Source organism: Camelus bactrianus, chromosome X (assembly GCF_048773025.1).
Source record: "Camelus bactrianus isolate YW-2024 breed Bactrian camel chromosome X, ASM4877302v1, whole genome shotgun sequence".
Taxonomy (NCBI): Eukaryota; Metazoa; Chordata; class Mammalia; order Artiodactyla; family Camelidae; genus Camelus; species Camelus bactrianus.
The window spans coordinates 104273556-104292447 of record NC_133575.1 but is presented as its reverse complement, the minus strand read 5'-3'; the positions used below and the strand labels follow the sequence as shown (position 1 = coordinate 104292447).

The 18892-nt window shown below is 41.8% G+C and overlaps 2 protein-coding genes across 2 annotated transcripts; both read left to right on the top strand.

Annotated features, from left to right (window-relative positions):
- Window positions 1-761: 761 nt before the first annotated feature.
- Window positions 762-1043, top strand: LOC123616163 (cytochrome c oxidase subunit 6C-like). Its single transcript, XM_045514892.2, has one exon. The coding sequence runs from the start codon at window positions 762-764 to the stop codon at window positions 1041-1043; it is 282 nt and encodes a 93-aa protein (XP_045370848.2).
- Window positions 1044-4868: 3825 nt separating this feature from the next.
- LOC141576246 (uncharacterized) lies at window positions 4869-17398 on the top strand. Its single transcript, XM_074358995.1, has 7 exons — window positions 4869-5006; window positions 5146-5201; window positions 8478-8691; window positions 14586-14766; window positions 16050-16175; window positions 16587-16680; window positions 17066-17398. The coding sequence occupies exons 1-7, from the start codon at window positions 4869-4871 to the stop codon at window positions 17163-17165; spliced, it is 909 nt and encodes a 302-aa protein (XP_074215096.1). The 3' UTR covers window positions 17166-17398.
- The last annotated feature ends 1494 nt before the right edge of the window (window positions 17399-18892 follow it).

Below are 18892 nucleotides of genomic sequence, written 5' to 3'. Positions count from 1 at the left end.
TGTATCCACATACCTTTCCCCCAGACCTCCTTGTCCGCAGTTTTCAATCGCATATCCTCAAAGTCCCTGACCCTTCAGGCAATGAATTGGACATGACCTATGCATGGCTATACACTCGTACTTCTGGCCATTTCTCCAGAATAACAACCAACTGCCCTGCTCAAAGTTGTTCCCTCTGGGAGGATTACCCTTCACTGTGCTTCTGGGCTGTCCCAGAGTGGAGGTAGTGCTGCAGCTGTCCACTTTTGGCGTCTGTGGTAGGCAGCTTCTAAATGTGCTCCTTCAAGATTCCAGTCTTCTGGTTATTCAGTCAAACACTAATATGAGTACTGCTGTTATGGGATTTTTTTAAAATGAAAAATGAGTTTTATTATGGTAGCACTGAAAGAAAAACCAAGCAATGATATTTCTATATTGCAGTGAAAGCAATGTTTAAACTTTCTTAGCAATCAAATATGGTCCAAAAGAAAGTGTTTTATGAAGATTCCAAAGCACAGGTGAATCAGCATGATAGTAAAGAACTCTATAATACTGAAAGTGACTTTCTTCTGACTGGGTGTTTAAAAAACATTTTTAAAATTATAAAGCTGTGAAGCAGTCCTTTCCAAACAATTGTGTCAAGAGTGAAATGGCTTCTTACACTAATATTCTAACAATTTCATTTTAATATTTTTTACTGCTATGATAATTTTATACAGTTTTCCCTGTACTTAAAATAAACTTTGAAGTCTGGAAGGATGTTGGTGTTGAGAATATGTACCATGGTTTTCAGTTCTCTAACAACACCTCAGATGTGTGGCCTTTTTGCCAAGCATCTGTCATTTCATATTATTGGAGCACTTGTTATATCCCTGGGGGATGCAGCTTTCTATAAGTTTGCAGTGACTAAACCAAGAAAGAAGGCATATGCCGATTTCCACAGAAATTATGATTCCATGAAAGATTTTCAGGAGACGAGGAAGGCTGATATTTTTCAGAGTACAAAGTCATTTTGGAATGTAAAGAATTTCTTTGGGTGGAGTTCCATGGAAGTTTGTCACTGACCTATGTTCCTGAACTAAGAAATCAACTATGGAGTCAAGATGGTGGAGTGGTAGGACCACGAGCTTGCCTCTCCTCGTGACTACAATGAAACCACAACTGATGCTAAACAACCATCGAAAAAAGACTGGAACCTAGCAAAAAGATGTTCTGCAACTGGAAACATAAAGAGAGAACCACAGCAGGGCGGTAGGAGGGGCGTGTTCACGATATAATCGGGCCCCATACCCCCTGGGTGGGCGACCCACAAGGTGAAGATTTGTTAAGTCAGAGGCCCTCCTACAGGAGTGAGAGCTCTAAACCCCACGTCAGGCTCCCCAGCTTGGGTCCTGGCATTGGGAAGAGAGGGAGACCCCAGGACATCTGGTTTTGGGGGACGGGGGGCTTGGCTCTGGGAGCCTCATGGGACTGGGGGAAATGGAGACTCCATTTGCTTGAGAAACATACATGGAAATTCATGTGCACCAGGTCCAAGGGCAGAGGCAGTGATTTCATAGGAACCTGGGCCAGACCTGCCTGCTGCCTCCTGGGGATGTCGGGGATGGCTGCAGCTCACTTAGGGAACATAAAAGCTGGTGGCAGACATTCTGGGAGTGTTAATCTACATGAGCTTTCCTGGAGGCTGACATCTTGATTGGATCATTAGCACCAAGACCTAGCCCCACCCAACAGCCTGTAGGGAAGCCTCAGGCCAAACAACGTACAGGGTGGGAACACAGCCACACCCATCATCAGACTTCCTAAGCCACAAAGGCCTCTAGACACAGCCCTACCCACCAGAGGTCCAGGACCAAGCTTCACCCAGCAGTGGGCAGGCTCCTCCTGCCAGGAAACCTGCATAAGCCTCTAGTTCAGCCTCACCCACCAGGAGCAGATACTAGAAATAAGAAAATGATAATCCCAAAGCCTGTGAAAAGAATCCACAAACACGTAGAAAGATAGACAATACGAGGTGGCAAAGGAATATCTCCCAGGACAAGGCACAAGATAAAATCCCAGAAGAAGAAATAAGTGATGAGGGGATAGGTAATTTGTCTGAGAAAGAGTTTAAAGTAATGATGGCCAAGATGTTCAGAGAACTCAAGAGGAGTATAGATGTACAGAGTGAAGTTTTTAGCAAAGAGTTGTAAAATATAAAGAATACCCAAACAGAGTTGAAGAATAAAATCACTGAAATGAATAACACACTAGAAGGAACCAAGAATAGACTAAATGAGGCAGAAGAACAGATCAGTGAGCTAGAAGACAGATTCGTGGAAATCACTACTTCAGAACAGAAAAAAGAATAAAAAGGAATGAGAATAGTTTAAGAGAACTCTGGGACAATGTGAAGTGCTCTAATATTCACATTGTATGGGTCCCAGAAAGAAAACAGAGAGAGAAAGGACATGAGAAAACTTCTGGAGAGATAAAAACCAAAAACTTCCCCAACTTGAGAAAAGAAACAGTCACCTAAGTCCTGGAAGCGCAGAGAGTACCACATAGAAACAACCCAAACAGGAACACACCAAGGCACATAGTCATCAAATTGGCAACAATTAAGGATAAGGAGAAAATATTAAAATTAGCAAGAGAAAAGCAACGAATAACATACAAGGGAACTCTCATAAGGTTATCAGCCGGTTTTTCAGCAGAAACTCTACAGGCCAGAAGGGAGTGGCATGACATATTTAAAGTGATGCAAGGGGGAAACGTACAACCAAGAATACTCTATCCAGCGAGGCTCTCGTTCAGACTTGATGGAGAAATCAAAATCTTCACAGATTAAAAAAAAGCTAAAAGATTTCAGCAGCACGGGACCAGCTTTACAACAAACGTTAAAGGACCTTCTCTAGTCTTCAAAGCATAAGAAAAGAGGAAAAAAAAGAAGAAAGAGAAAAAAAAAGAGACGTACAAAAGATTGCTTTGGCTGTTCGGGGTCTTTTGTGGTTCCTTATAAATTTTGGAATTGTTTGTTCTAGTTCTGTGAGGAATGCAGCGAGTATTTTGATGGGGGTTGCACTAGATCTGTGGATTGCTTTGGGTAGTGTGGCCATTTTGATGGTGTTGATTCTTCCAATCCAAGAGCACGAGAAATCTTTCCATTTCTTTGTGTCATTTCGGTTTTCAGAGTATAGGTAACCTCCTTGTTTGGGTTTGTTTCTAGGTATTTTGTTGTTTTTGATGTAATGGAAATGTCTCTGCCAGTTATAAAATTCAGGTTTTTGAAGTGAAAAATGAAAGTGAATGAAGGGCCACAAATGGCAAAATATCCTTCTTTCTATGGGTGAGTTGTATTTCATTGTGTGTGTGTGTGTGTGTGTGTATATATATATGTATGTGTATATATATGTATGTATATGTATATATATAAGTATATGTGTATATATGTATACATATATATGTATATGTATGTATATATATGTGTATGTATATATATGTATATATATGTGTGTATATATATGTATATGTATATATATGTATATATATGCTGCATCTCCATTATCTGTTCAACTATTGATGTGCACTTAGGATGCTTCCATATCTTGGCAGTTATAAATAATGCTGCTGTTAATAGCAGGGTGTATGCATTTTTTTGAGTTAATTCTTAAATTGTGGTTGTCTTTATTCCTTTGATAACTATGTAAGTTTAAAGAACTAAAGCTTTAAACGTTCTTAGAAACAATGAAAAGTACATATATGTAAATTTAAAAATAGATGTGCAGTGAAAAAATATGATCTATCAAGCCATAAAAGTCATGGAAGAAACTTAAAAGACATGTTACTAAGTGAAAGAAGCCGGTCTGAAAAAGCTAGAAACTACACGATTCCAACCAGATGATATTCTGGAAAAGGCACAGCTACAGAAACAATAAAAAGATCATGGTTTCCAGGGGTTTGGGGAGAGGGAGGGAGGGAGGGAGGGAGGAATGAATAGATGGAGCACAAGGGGTTTTTAGGACAATGAAATTACTCTGTATGATACTATAGTGGTGCCTACATGTCATTATTCATTTGTCAAAGCCCATAGAATGTACAACATCAAGAGTGAACCCTAATGTAAATTATGGAATTTGGTTGATAATAATGTGCCCATGTTGGTTCATCGATTGTATCAAATATCCAACGCTGATGAGGGATGTTGAGGGTAGGGGAGTATGTATGGGTAGGGAGGGCTATGTGCGAACTCTGCATTTTCTGCTCAATTCTGTTGTGAAACTGAAACTGATCTAAAAGAAGAAAGTCTATTTAAAAAAAACAAATGATGAAATATGAATATTTGGGCTAAAAAATAGTTTCTCTTGATAAGTAAAATTAACAAAAAAAGCTTTGAAAGTAGTAAAGTGTATAAAGTTCACATAATGGTTAACAGATGCAATTGAATGAGGTTTCTCCACCCTTATCTTATCAACAGTAATGATTACTTTAGCAGATAGGGGTTGAACTTTAAAAAGCAACCCCCAAAAGAAAAACTTAAGTTTTAAATCTTACTCAGATATAACTAAAAGAGTTTACTCTATTTGGACAGCTTTTACAAAAAAATTTTTGTGTTACAGCAGAAACCAGTTCCTACAACTTTTATTGTGATTGTACAAATATCAAAAATAGAAGACTGTCTATTTTGCATTTGTAATTGTGATTTTCACTGCAGTCTTCTATAGCTTATTAGGGTGGCTGTACACTGGGGAAGAGAAATAATCCTATTTCTCTATGATGATAGGACCCCACTCTGAACTGGTACTCATTTCTAGAGACATAAATGTCATTCTGGTTCTTTTGAGAAACACTTGGCTTATGGCTGGGCCTTCGTACAGACTGAATGCTGGACCTTGGGGCACCCAGTCGCCATGCCACCTGAGCTGCCGGTCCTAACCTGGGGGTTTTCTGATCCACCAAGTCACAGCGGAGGGTATGTGCAGAAGCACCTCCTGTCCAACGGAGCTGGTATGGACGAGACTGGACTCAAGCAGGCCCTGAAGCCACAGGTACTCTGCATGAGGAATTGGCTCCACACCCATGGCTCTGGCTCCTGCTCCGTTAATTTCTCCCTCTTGCTTGCGAGAGTTTTAAGATTAAAGGTTCCCATGACCTTAGCCCTATGGTGTTACCCCCATCATATTACAGGACAAAAGTGAGTTTGCTGATGTAACTAAGATTACTAACCATTCGACCTTCACAAAGTGGGATTAATGGGGGCGCCAAACCTCCTCTCATGAGCCTTTAAAGCTGAGAGTTTTCTCCAGCTGTTAGCACAGGCGGATGAGGCAGCGAGGAAGTGCTCGGAGAAGTCGCTGTGCCACTGCTGGCTTGGAGGTGGAGAGGACCGCCTGGAAAGGGCCTGAGAGTGGCCTCTAGAGTTGAGGGAAACCCGGGACTTCAGTCCTATCCGGCAAGCACTTGGGTTCTGCTGACAATCCGAATGAATTGGAAAGAGCTTCCCACCCCAGATCTTCCAGATGAGCCCACGGCTTGGCTACAATCTTTTTCTTTTTCTTTTTTTTCTTTTTGCAGATTATACTTATTTAAATTGAAGTATAGTTGACGTACTACGATATATAAGTTACAGGTGTACAATATAGTGATTCACAAGTTTTAAAGGTCATAATCCACTTATAGTTACTATAGACCATTGGCTATATTCCTTGTGTTGTACAATCGTACACCCAATACTATACCCAAGAGTTTGTAACTCCCACTCCCCTACCCCTATATTACGCCTCCCCTCTTCCTTCTCCCCACTGGTAAACACTACTTTGTTCTTTATAACTGTGAGCCTGCTTCTTTTTTGTAATAGTCACTAGTTGGTTGTATTTTTTGATTCCACATATAAGTGATATCATACAGTATTTGTCTTTCTCTGTCTGACTTACTCCACTTAGCATTATACCCTTCAAGTCCATCCATGTTGTTGCAAATGGCATTGTTTCATTCTTTTTTATGGCTGGGTACATGTGCGTATATACAATATATCCCTTGCATATACACACCACATCTCCTTTATCCATTCATCTGTCGATGGACAGAAGTTGCTTCCATATCTTGGCAATCGTAAATAATGATTCTATGAATGTTGAGGTGCATTTTTTTTAATAACTTTTTTTTTCAGGTATATACCCAAGAGTGGAGTTGCTGGGTCATATGGTAGTTGTAGTTTTAGTTTTTTGAGAAGCCTCTATACTGTTTTCCACAGTGGCTGCGTTAATTTACATTCCCACCAGCAGTGTACCAGGGTCCTCTTTTTTCCACATCCTCACAACACTTGTTATTTGTGTTCTTTATGATGATAGCCATTCTGACAGGTGTGAGGCGATATCTCATTGTGGTTTTGATTTGCATTTCCCTGATGATTAGTGATGCTGAGCTTCTTTTCATGTGCCTATTGGTCATCTGCATGTAGTCTTTGGAAGAATGTCCACTCAGGTCTTCTGCTCAGTTTTTAATTGGATTTTTTTTTTTTTTTTGGAATCTGAGTTGTATGAACTGTTTATATATTTTGGATATGAATGCCTCATATCATTTGCAAATATTTTCTGCCATTCAGTAAGTTGTCTTCTCGTTTTGTCGGTGGTTTACTTTGTTGTGCAAAACCTTTTAAGTTTAAAGAGGGCCCTTTGTGTATTTTTGCTTTTGTTTCCTTTGCTTTAGGAGACAGATCCAGAAAAATATACTGCTACAACTTATGTCAAAGAGTGTTCTGCCTATGTTTTCCTCTATGAGTTTTATGGTTTCCAGTCTTACATTTTAGGTCTTTAAACCATTTTGAGTTTATTTCTGTACATGATGCTAGAGAATGTTCTCATTTCATTCATTTACATGTAGCTGTCCAGTTTTCCCAGCACCACTTATTGAAGAGACCATCTTTTGTCCATTGTATATTCTTGCCTCCTTTGTCCTAGATTAATTGACCATAAGTGCATGGCTTTAGTTCTGGGCTTTCTATTCTGTTGCATTGATCTCGGTGTCTGTTTTTGTGCCAGTATCATGCCGTTTTGATTACTGTAGCTTTGTAGTATAGCCTGAAGTCAGGAAGCATGATTCCTCCAGCTCTGTTCTTCTTTTTCAAGATTGGTTTGGCTATTTGGGGTCTTTTGTATTTCCATACAAATTTTAAAATTATTTGTCCTAGCTCTGTGAAAAATGCCATTGGTATTTTGACAGAGATTGCATTGAATCTGTAGATTGCCTTGACTAGTATGGTCGTTTCAATAACACTAATTCTTCCAGTCCGAGAACCAATCTTTCCATCTGCTTGTGTAAGAACACAACTTGGCTAAAATCTTGATTTTGACCTCTGAAGACCTGAAGCATAGAACTGAGTCAAAGCCATCCAGATTCTGAGCTATAGAACTGTGAAATAAGAGATGGGTGTTGCTTTAAGCCACTGAATTTGGGGTAACTTTTAAGCCACTAAATTTGGGGTTATTTGTTGCACGAAATAAAAAACACATACACCTTCTGAGTCTGCACCCACATCGTCACTGGATTTCACTATATCCAGTTGGCTAGAGAAGCAACACATGAGGCCTGGATGACAGGCTGCCTTCACAGTACGCAGGAAATGCCTATATCAGTTTCCAGAACAAAAAGAGAAACAGTATGCACGATTTACACAGTCTGATTCATTGGATGTACACTCAGTTTAAAACAGAGCATATATGAAGAGGCACTTCTGGATTGAAGTCAGGGCCTGTGAAAATCCCCTCTTGCAGAAGAACAATGAGGACACGGGCACATATTGTGACAAAAAAAATTTTGCAAACTCTGTAAGTTATCAAAAGTTTTGCAACAACGTGAAGAGCATTTATTCAAAAACAGTGGCCAGACCACAATAGGACCAGTGAGTTCTGGGAGGATGTAACTTTCACTATCCCCCCCTTCCCCCAGCCTCAGCTCCATGGTAGCCTCGAAACCCATGACCTCACATCTGGAGTAGCTGGGAACACCAGCAGCCTGTCAGCCAGTGGTGGGGACAGAACTGACTGAAGCTCTCCAGCGATCTCTATGCCCAGACAATTGTCACATTTAACACGCTTGGCAACTCCTTGAAATGCACTATTCTCACGGCTTGTCCATATTTCAACAGTCTGAGAGCTCACTGTGTGTGAACAGCCCTATTCACTACCTCAGGGTACAAGGCAGGAATCCTGTGGTGCAGTGTTGAAGAGAAGGGGTGACAGTGGCAATCTTGTCTTGCTGCGATTTTACATGGAATACGTCTAATGTTTCTCCCGTAGGAATAATGTGCACTGTAGGTTTCTGGTAGACACCTGTCTTAACAAATGCTTTTACTTTCTCCACATGAGTATCTGTTGCACTTTTGATGCTATAAATTCCCTCTTTGGCTGTCAATATAGTGAGCCAGTTTCGGATTTTTTAGCTCTCAGCTTCAAAGTCACCCTTTTGGCCTGATCTGTGAGAATTGTTCTGGTCCCTTTAATTTTTTTTTCTTCTTGCAGAAGTGGGCACAGGAGTCAGCCTGTAGAGGGCGCCAGAGGCAGTGCTGGGGGAAGCGGGCTCCGGGCTCTGGGGGGCTGGCCCAGAGGCTCCAGAGGCGGAAGCCTGTCTAGGCTGCAGCGTCTCCAGTGCCCGGTGGCGCAGGGTGGGTGCCGGCGGCAGCTGTGGCCAGCGGCTTCCTTGGAGCCTTCTCGGGCAGTGAAACATCAGCTTGTGGTGAGACACTTCGCCGTATAGTTCACTCCCAGGCTCCCTAGAAGGCATATTTCCAGCAGCTGCCCAGGGCACATTCTAGAAGGATCCACGTGTGGAGCAGCATGTGTTTACCACCATTTCGTGAGTTTCTTCCAGGCTCCTCCATCAGGGTCAGGGTTGACCCTTGGAGCGTGGATCTCTTCCCCGGGCTGCCTCGCTGCCCTGGAAGGGGTCTGTCCCCGGGTGTTCTCCACCCAGGGTGGAGCCCGTCCTGAGGGACCCCTCAGCTCTGAGGAGACGCTGCCTTGGGGGCTGGTCCCAGCCCCGGGGTGGCCGTTCCTCGGCTGCCTTACCTCAGCCGTGTTGGGGACAGACTGCCCTTGGTGCTCCAGCTCAGGTCTGGGAGGGTTTTCCTGTGTGATTCTTCCCCCACCGGTGACGGGTCACTTCCTCGGGGGGGTGGGGGCGGGGGCGGGGGCGCATCGCAGGCTTGAGGGTGAGGGGTGCTTCTTGGCGTCCATCGGAGCCCTGGGAGGGGACATTTCCTGGGTGCGTTACCCCAGGGCTGCAGGTCCCTCTCCCTTGGGGGCTCTCCCTCAGCTGTGAGAGCCTCTCCCGGGCGCCCAGCTCAGCATGGGGCGGGGGGCACTTGTCCTTGGACCCTCTGTCTCCATTCTGATGGGGCAGCTTTTCTGGTGATGCACTCGTCGTGAGTGGGGACTCTTAGTGGCAGCGCTGTCTCTGTCCTCAGAGGACTTAGAATTGGTGCTGTCGCCCCCGAGGGGGTGCTGTTCCTCGGATGCTGTGAGGCGAGGTGGAACTTGGGATGGTCTGGCTCAGCTGTCAGGGGAGAGAACTTTCCTCTGGGTGCTTTCTCAGCACTGGAGGTTTGAGCTCTTTGTTGAGGCTCCCTCTGTGATCTGGGGCAGCTGATACTGTTCCTTGGGAAATTGGTCCCTGCCCAGGACAGAGATTCTGTCTTGAGTGCTCTTTCTTAGTCCGAGATGGGGACGTTTTCTTGGGCACTTTAGCCTGCTTATGTAGGGGTGGCTCCTGGTTCTTGGGTCCTCTATCTAAGCCATGGCTGAGGACGCTTCTTTGGGCTCTGTGTCCACCTTAGGGGGTGGATTCTTCTTGGTGTTGTCCGTCCCAGCCTTTAGGGGGTGTCTTAGTTGGGATTTCTAAGGCATATTGCTGGCAGGGGAGGGGGTGCTGTTTCTTGGATGCTCTGCCTCAGCCTCGGGGTAGTGAGGTTTTTTTATCTTAGACTTCTCTGAGTTTTTTCTTTTTCTTTTAGTTACATAATTTTATTCTGATTTTTAAAATAAAACTTTTCTGTACTGTGAAAAAAATAAAATTTCGTAATTACAAATGGAAAACCATAAAACATTCCACCTATTGTTATCTTTCCTTTTAGCAGTTTGGTTTTTATCTCTGCTTTTAAAAAGATTTGCATATAGTTGACGTACAATATTATGTATGTTACAGGTATACAATATAGTGACTCATGGTTTTTAAAGATTATACTCCATTTACAGTTGTTATAGAATATTGGCTATGTTTCTTGTGTCATACAATATATCGTTGTAGCTTATTTTATACATAATAGTCTGTACCACTTAACCCCCTACCCCTATATTGCTCCTCCCCCTTCCCCTTCCCCACTGGTAACCACTAGTTTGTTCTCGTCATCAATGAATCTGTTTTTTTTTTCTTCTCAATTTACTAGTTTGTTGTAGTTTTTACATTGCACATATAAGTGATATCACACAGTATTTGTCTTTGTCTGAGCTATTTCACTTAGCATAATACCCTCCAGGTCCATCCATATTGCTGCAAGTGGCAAGATTTCCTTCTTTGTGACTGAGTAGTATTCCATCACACACACACACACACACACACACACACACACACACACACACACACACCTCATTTATCCATTCATCTGTTGATGAACCGAGGTTGCTTCCGTATCTTGGCACTTGTAAATAATGCTGCTCTTAACATTGGAGTGCATGTATCTTTTCAAATTAGTGTTTTTGCTTTTTCTTAAGATATATACCCAGGACTGAAACTGCTGGGCATTCAGCAGTTTTTTTTACACGCAAAAATATGCTTCTTACCCCTAATTGAAATCATACTACTTATCTTAGAAGTTGTTACCTTTTTTGGTAACTTATGTCAGAAGCCTTTTCTCTAGTTGATGTTATTCTAAATCTTGTGTTTAAATGGTTGCAAAGTATTTAATCATATAGCTATATAATGATATTTATTCACTTCTGTGTTGTTAAGCATTCAATTTATTTGTGATTTTCAATTTTATAAATCCTTATATATAATATAATATTTATATATAAGCATTTATGAAATTCATTTCTATTAGTAGAAATAGTATCGCATGGGAAGAAATCATGAACTAGTCATCTCCAGAAAAATTGCAGCAATTTTAGAAGTGTGTATGAAGGCACGTTTTCTTGTCATCTTGACCATAATAACTCCTAACTATCATTTAATTTTAACATTCATAGGGAAAGGTGTGTTGTCTTGCCTTACTTTTAACTTCTTTCCTTACTTCCTGTGTTAGGTTTATTTCATTCCAACTGTCTTAAACAGGCCCTGGCTGACACAAGCAAAAACTAATTTTTTAAGAAGAATACCAAGTAGCTTGCAGCAAGCTGGGGGAAGGATTTACAATGAATATTAAAGATAGGGGGTATATGTTCTCAATCTATAAAAAGATATAACTAAATATGAGAGGAACATAGTAGTTGAGAAAGTCAGGAGCATTTAAAGAAGAAGCAGTTCAGTAGTTCAGTAAAGGAGAAGTAGCCATAGCCAACCAATACATGGGGATGTGCTTTTTCTTCCCTAGCAAGGTTGATGTCTGTTGTTTTGGTCTGTTGTTACCTTTTGGGGGAACGTGCCTCCTCCCCTGCACAGGGTCATACTGAAACTGTGCCCCTCGTGACACAAACAAGGGCAGTTTACACTCTTTGCAGAGAGAAGTCAAGGCTGAGCTGTTGAAACAGCAACACCTTAAAGAAACGCCCCATTAGTTCATGCTTCCTATAGCTCCAAGAATTGCGTAGCTTCAGCTCAAACCAGATTGCTCAGTTTGTGTGTGTGTGTTTTCTTGATTTCTTTATCTCAGCCTTGAGAGATTTCTAGCCAACTTTTCAGCTACGTCCTTGAGCTTCTGGGTGGAGATCTGGGTTCAACCTGCAGTGGGTGAGTGTTCCAGTTGTACCACATACACACACTTGCTGTACAGGCAGCCTGTCGTTTCAGCCGCTCTGGCGGGTGTGCAGGGACCTCTCGTTATGACTAAACTTGCATTTCTCTGCTGATTAATGAAGATATGAATTGGCCATTTGAGTATGTCTTACATGAAGTGCCTTTTCAGGTCTCTTGCTCTTATTTTACTAGGATGTGTGTAACTTTTATTGAAGTATAGTTGCTTTTTGATGTTGTGTTAGTTTCTGGTGTACAGCATAGTGATTCAGTTATACTGGAATTTTAAAACTGGCTTATAGTTCTGCATATATTCTGGAGTCCACTGATTTTTGGAGATACGTGTATACATAGATAAGTATGCACAAGTATTTATACACATCATGTATATTAATCATATATAGATATATATGAGTATATGAATAATTAAATATATAAATGTTGATACAATTTACATACCTATAACGTTCTGAGTATCTTCTACATACCTGTTTTGCTTTTTCACCCTCTTAATAGTGTCTTTTTGATAAACAGAAGTTTCAAATGTAATTAGGTCTAATTAGACAATCTGTGATTTTTTGGTTAGTGCTTTTTTACCCTCAAAAAACAAACAAACAAACAAACAAAAAAACAACTTTGCCTATCTTAAAGCCATGAGGGTAATATCCTAAGTTTTCTAACAGATCTCCCATTCATCTCTAATAAATTTTTGTGGAATGGGGTGAGGTAAGAAGCAAGGTTTATTTTTTTCCTGTGTACATATCAAGTGGACTTATTAAAACCACTATCTTCTCCACAGTGGTTTGCAGGGGACCTTGTGTCATAAATCCAGCTGTTTCCCTATTTCCAGATTTGTTTCTAGATTCTCTGTCCTCTTCCATTGGTGTATTTGCCCATCCTTGCTCCATTACCACACTGTTTTATTTAGAATGCTTTTGGAGTAAATCTTCAAATTTGGTAGTATATGTCCTCCAGCTTTGTTCTTTTCCTTAAAGACCGTCTTGTCTATCCTAAGCCCTTTAATTTCCATGCACTTTTTGTTGTTGTTGTTTTTGTTTGTTTGTTTGTTTTTACCACCAGCTTGTCAATTTTCACAAAAAATGTAACATAGTGGGATTTTAAATGGGATTAGTAGAGATCATTTGGGGGAGAAGTGACAATAATGACTCAATAACAAATCTTTCAATCCATGCAGAAAGTATTTCTCCCCGTTTACTGAGGTCTTTAATTTCTCTCAGTGATGTTTTACAGTTTTCGGGTTGTGCTCTAGCACTGTTTCATTAGATTTAGATATTTGACGTTTTTGATACTATTTTCAATGGCATTTACGTTTTTGCATTCTAATTACTTGTTGCTGTTATGCAGAAAAAGAAAAGTGGTAATGATGATGGCCACAAAGCGGTTTTTATTATAACTAATAACTTGATTAAGTTCACTTATTAACGCTAATGATTTTTTCTTCTTTTGCATATTCTATGTAACGCCGTCTGTGAATAATGACGGTTTTACGTTTGCCTTTCCAGGCTAGACTTTACAACGATTATAATTTCCTGGTGCTGCTGCACTTTCAGAACCATCAGTACATGGCTGAATGGCTAGTGGACACCGTTTTGTCCGAACGCAGGGGAAAATGTTTGCTATTTCAGTGTTAAGTATGATGTTTGCTATAGATTTTTTTTTTTTTTGGTAGATACACTTTATCAGATTAAGGAAGTTGCTGTCTATTCCAAATCGCTGATAGTTTTCTTCATGACTAATTGTTGAAATGTAACCCATCTATAAAAGTGATCATAAGGTTTTCCCTTGGTTTGTTGTCGTTGTTGTTAAGTGATGCATTACATTGATTTCTGAATGTTAAACCATTGAGTTTAAAATTTTAAACCAATCTTGCCTTCCTGCAGTGTATCTCATCAAGACAGGATGTATATCCCTTTTATATACTACTGTATTTGAGTACTCTTTGGTTTAGGATTACTGGGTCTCAGTTCAGGAGAGATGTTAGGATAAAGGCCGATAGTTGTCCTTTCTTCAGCTGTCCCTGTGAGATTCTCAGGTTTATGTTGGCCTTTTAAAATGAGGACCAAGGAAAGGAATTATTTCTCCTAACAAGAGTTGACACAAATGTTGGGGGTGGGGGGAAGGGTATAGCTCAAGTGGTAGAGCCCATGCTTAGCATGCATGAGGCCCTGGGCTCAATCCCCAATACCTCTATTACAGAAAAAAAAATTAAATAAATAAACCCAATAACTTCCACCACCCCCCCGAAAATACAAAAAAAAAAAAAAACCCAGAAAACTCAATTAAAAAAAACCCAAGATATTTAAAAACAAAAAAAAGAGTTGACACAAATTGGCTTCTCATCCTTCAAAGAAGTAATCCACTTTTTTGTTGCTGAGTGTTGCCCGTTCCCCAAGAATCCTGGTTACTCATGGTTACACCATGTTTGGCTTTGGACGACATCTTGCGTGTTAGCTTCTTTTTTAAAAATAATAAAATAGACGGATTAAAATTAAGTTGCTTTTCCTGAAGAGAGTATTTGTTGAAGTATGGTAAATTTTGGACCGTGGTTAAAACTCAAATTAGCGATTCAAATTCTTGGTTGTATAGACATACAGAAAATATTTGCAATTTTGTGATTGATGGAGTTTTGCTGTGAATGGAACGTGTTCATTGATGTTTCTCAGGAAGTGATGAGTGACGAAGCAGAGGAGTTTGCTGTAGGGCCTGAAAACCAAATGGAACTTTGTGGAGAACCCGAGAGTCCCTCTTTATCTGAGGAAAAGCCGAGCATGGGCCTGCTGCCAATGAAACAGGACGAAGAGGGAGAATCCCATTCCGGGGCCCTATCCATGTCCGTGGAAGATAGTAAGAATGACTATTCTCACCTCCTCTTCATGACCTTACCCAGCAGGGTCTGGATTCTGCCTCCTCCACTTTGCGGGAGTTGTTCTCATCAAGGACACCAGTTTTGGTTGAGGTTGCCATTGATGTCTCAGCCATGTTTGACACAGTTGTTCACTCCCTCCTTCATGGAAACTTTCTTGGATTCCCATACTCCGCGATCTGCTGGCTTTCTTCTCATATCGGTAACCCCCCTTTCATTCTTTTTTTCTGCTTTTCCTTGCCATTTCCCCTGTAAGTACTACTGTAAAAATTCCTGAATCTCACCATTTTTCTCTATCCCTCCAGTCCACTCTGACATGATCTTTCACCCAGATACGATAATAGCTTCTTATCTGATCTGTCTGATTCCCATTCTGGCCAGGGGTCTGACCCTCACTGTCTAACCCTGCAGCTGGAGTGATCATGCTGACACAGAAATCAGATCATGCCACGTTCATCTGGAAAACACATCATCACCTTTCCTGGGCACTCAGAACACAATCTGAACTCCCGACGCTGGTCTCCAAGCTCTGCGAGACCTGGCCCCGCCGTCCTCTCCTAACACGTGTCCTGTCGTCTCCTCCCTGCTCTCTCTGCCTCTGTCCTTTACTCTCTGGTCGCTGGCCAGTCCCCTCCCCGGGGCCCGGCGCTTGCCCTTGCCGCGGCCCGGAGCTCTTGCTCTGCGTGTGCACAGGCTGGCTCTCTCTCCTCCTCCAGGCTCTGCCCACAGGACACCCCCTGAGAATCAGAAGGCCCTCCCCGACCACGTGGTCCTCTGGGGCTCCCTCCCCTCCTCTCTGTCCCATGCCTGCCTGCTTCTTTCTCAATACGAATTCAAATTGTTAAGTATTTCGTTTGCCCATTTTCCACCTATTCTCTGACTCCCCCTGAGAAATTTTCAATTCTGAGGGTTCTCTCTGGCATATCCTCCTACTATGAAATAAACGGCTTTAGAAACTGAGGATGTCCATGTAGGCTTGATGTAAGATACCTAATTGCAGCTCAATCTCTAGAGTAGGTTCCCAGAAGGCCCTGTCATTCACAATATCCATGAGGAGAGGAAGGAAATTGGTCACACCCCATGTGAGTCCTTCTTATGAAAATCTGCTCCACCAGAGCTTATGAATATGGCAGGAGATGGTATTCCACCTGACCAATTGGATTCTCTGTCCAGTGACTTAAGCAGCCTTGGCAAGGATGGAGTGATTCAAAAGCTGGCAGTAATGCCCTTGTAGGAGTAATCATTACGAGCTATCTCTCTGCAGATGACCCAAAAGTCATGGCAACGTCTGTGCTGGGAATGATGCCAAAAAAACTGCCATTACGTCCAGTGGAAATGAATGCTGATATAAAACATCAGTTAATGAAGGAAATTCGACAGTTTGGACGAAGTAAGCAGAATAACAACTTCCATCAATTAAACCATTGGAAGACTCTCTCATTCTATGATTTAGAATAGATTCAACCTACCTCTTAAGGCTCATTCGTTGCCAGAAGCAAGCTTTCACATAACTGAGGATGGTTCCTCTTTAGTTTGACTAAAATGTGACACTATGACGCTTTTTCCTTCTTTTTTTTCTTTTCCTTTTTCTCTCTTTCCCCTCCTTTTCCTCTCTTAATCTGGTTATCGTCTACAAGAGTTTCATTAGTAGATGTTCTAAGGTGACTTGATTGGGCGTATACTGTGTAACATTCTAGCCTTTGAAGAATGATAACTGAGTTAGTGGATCCACCAAGACTGAGTTCTAGTTCCTCTTCATATTTGAGAAATGCTAAAGGTTTATGTTTAAAAATATCTTCAGAATATGAAAGAGTCTTCACACTGCTTGATGGAGCCCAAGGATCTCTAGAAGTGAGGACACAATATGTTGAATTTGCCATCAAGGAAGCAGCAAGGTGGGTGTAAAAGGAACGCTCCGATGTTTTTAAGGAGTTGGGCCCAGTGCAGTGCTGGGGTAGAGGGGTGGGTACAGGCCCTGCCTTATGTTTCTCAGACTGTGGTCCTTCATGAGAGTTAGTGCCATCTTCACAGTTACTTAGGCTGATATTAGCTGCCTGTCTCATTCCTTGAAGCTCAAGGGGACTTCTCTTCACGCCAGAGTTTGATTGGGCCTTCAACCTCGGTTGACACTCTTTGTATTTACTGGATTGCCTCTTGCCATCAGCACCCATTTTTTAATTCTTTTCTAAAATGAAGCTCCTCTTTCTATTCCCTGCAGTGCTCCTGCATGATGGTTTCTTTGCATGTCTTTCGGTTAATGACTTGTCTCTTTATTTTCAGATTTAAAAGAGCAGACTTAATTAAGCACCTTGAAAAGCTACTAGAACAAAAAGATTCTGAGCGTTTTCTCAACAAAGGTGATTGCACCCCAAAGATATAATCCTGTTATCACCATGATCAATAAGAAATAATGACCAGATTGCTGTCTTCTAGAATGGAATGGAGTGTTGCTAAAGCCTGTTAGCATGTGCTACTTAACAAAATTGTCTCCAGAGGCTAAGTAAAAGCATTAGAACTTTAACGTTATACATTTCTGTTAGTAAAACTGGGCATTTGCCCTAAGCATTTAATTTGTTGTTTGTCTTTCCAGCTGAGGTGGGAGATGTTATTAAGTCATCAGGTAAATACTATTACAGTTCTGGTTTCTTCAGCATGTCACCATGTCTAGCTGGTATTTATTTCTGCATCCTTTTGCTGTCTATTTCTTAGTCCTCCCCCGAGGCAGCAGCTTGGCTGGTTTTGGTGCTTGACCTGAGGCATGACTCCAACCTTAATTTACCGAAGGGCCTGGACCATCAGCTGTCCTCTCTGAATTGAGTTGTTGTTTCTTGTTAACTCTAATCACAAGACATGAGAGTACTAAGAAGAGCCCTAGGTGTTCCACACATATTCCTCCTTGGGCCCTGTGTAGTTGCAACCCAGTTTCCTTTGAAGGTAGGTTCCATCACTCCATACCATAGAGGAACCCCATTTTGACTGAGAGGGATGAGCATCCAGGGTAGTCAGCTGGCAGTTTCAACTTGCATTTCAGTGGAGTCATTGTTTGGTCCCATGTTGAAAACATTTCTCCACTGGCAATGAGGACTGGTAGTCTAGCCTATCCAAAAATTGTGGGGATGGGGAATACGATTTTGCTACTCAGTACCTAGGAGTAATATTGAGGGGAGGTCTTCACGTTGTCACCATTTCATTGCTGAAGACAAGCGCTGTGGCTACTGTAGAAATAGTTTCACATATCGGACCCTAAGAAAGAACATTGCTACTTCCTAGGTTATGTTGCCCCCACCCCACAAGGCACTGCCACCAGGGTAGGACTGTAACTGAGGTTTCAGAAGATTTCACAGTTCAGTTGAACCAGCCACTTCAGGGTGACTTGTAAAATGAGGACATGATAAGACCAGTGAAATCCATGAGCATGAGCTCTGAGAAATAAGTTCCCTGCTTATAAGCAATGCTGTGTGGATCATGATGTTGGTGAGGCACTTTCTAAGTCCATAAATATTGGTTTTTTAAAGTGTACTGTGGGTGAGAAGGAAAAGCCATATCCAGAATAAGTGTCTATTCCAGTGCAAACCAAGAGCTGCCCTCTCCCTGATTATTTTTGAAGCAGACCAAAATAGTCAAGCTGCCAACTGACCACTCGGGGTTACGGTGCCATATCAGGTGCTCGGTGTTGGTCTGGGCTGCTAGCACATTGAACAGTCAGCTGTTTGTGTAGCAAGATCAGTCTTGGTGAGTGGAAGTTCATGTTTATGGCCCCTGCATTATCTGCATCCCTGCCTCCATGACCGTGATGTAGCATTACTGCTTGGGAAGTGGAGGGGTGCACCTAAGGAGGCATAAGGGTGGTCCTGGGAGCTCAGACTGGGCTCAGCTGAGACAGCAAGCAAATGGGACCTCAGTCCTATAGCCTTAAGAACCTAGACCTGCCAATAACCTGAAAGAGCTTGGAAACAGTTTCTGTCTCTGAGTCTCCAGTCAGTGACCCAGCATAAGCAACACCTTGACTTCAACTTTGTGAGACCTTCTGGAGAGAAACCAATCAAACCTGCCTGGACTTCTGACCTCCAGAACTGTTTGATAATACATTTGTACTGTTTGAAGCTG

Coding starts and splice junctions, on each gene's coding strand:
- LOC123616163 (XM_045514892.2), top strand. CDS start 762: ATGGTTTTCAGTTCTCTAACAACACCTCAGATGTGTGGCCTTTTTGCC.
- LOC141576246 (XM_074358995.1), top strand. CDS start 4,869: ATGCCACCTGAGCTGCCGGTCCTAACCTGGGGGTTTTCTGATCCACCA. Junction 8,692..14,585: donor CAGTGAAACATCAGCTTGTG/GTGAGACACTTC, acceptor GATGTTTCTCAG/GAAGTGATGAGTGACGAAGC. Junction 14,767..16,049: donor ATCCATGTCCGTGGAAGATA/GTAAGAATGACT, acceptor ATCTCTCTGCAG/ATGACCCAAAAGTCATGGCA.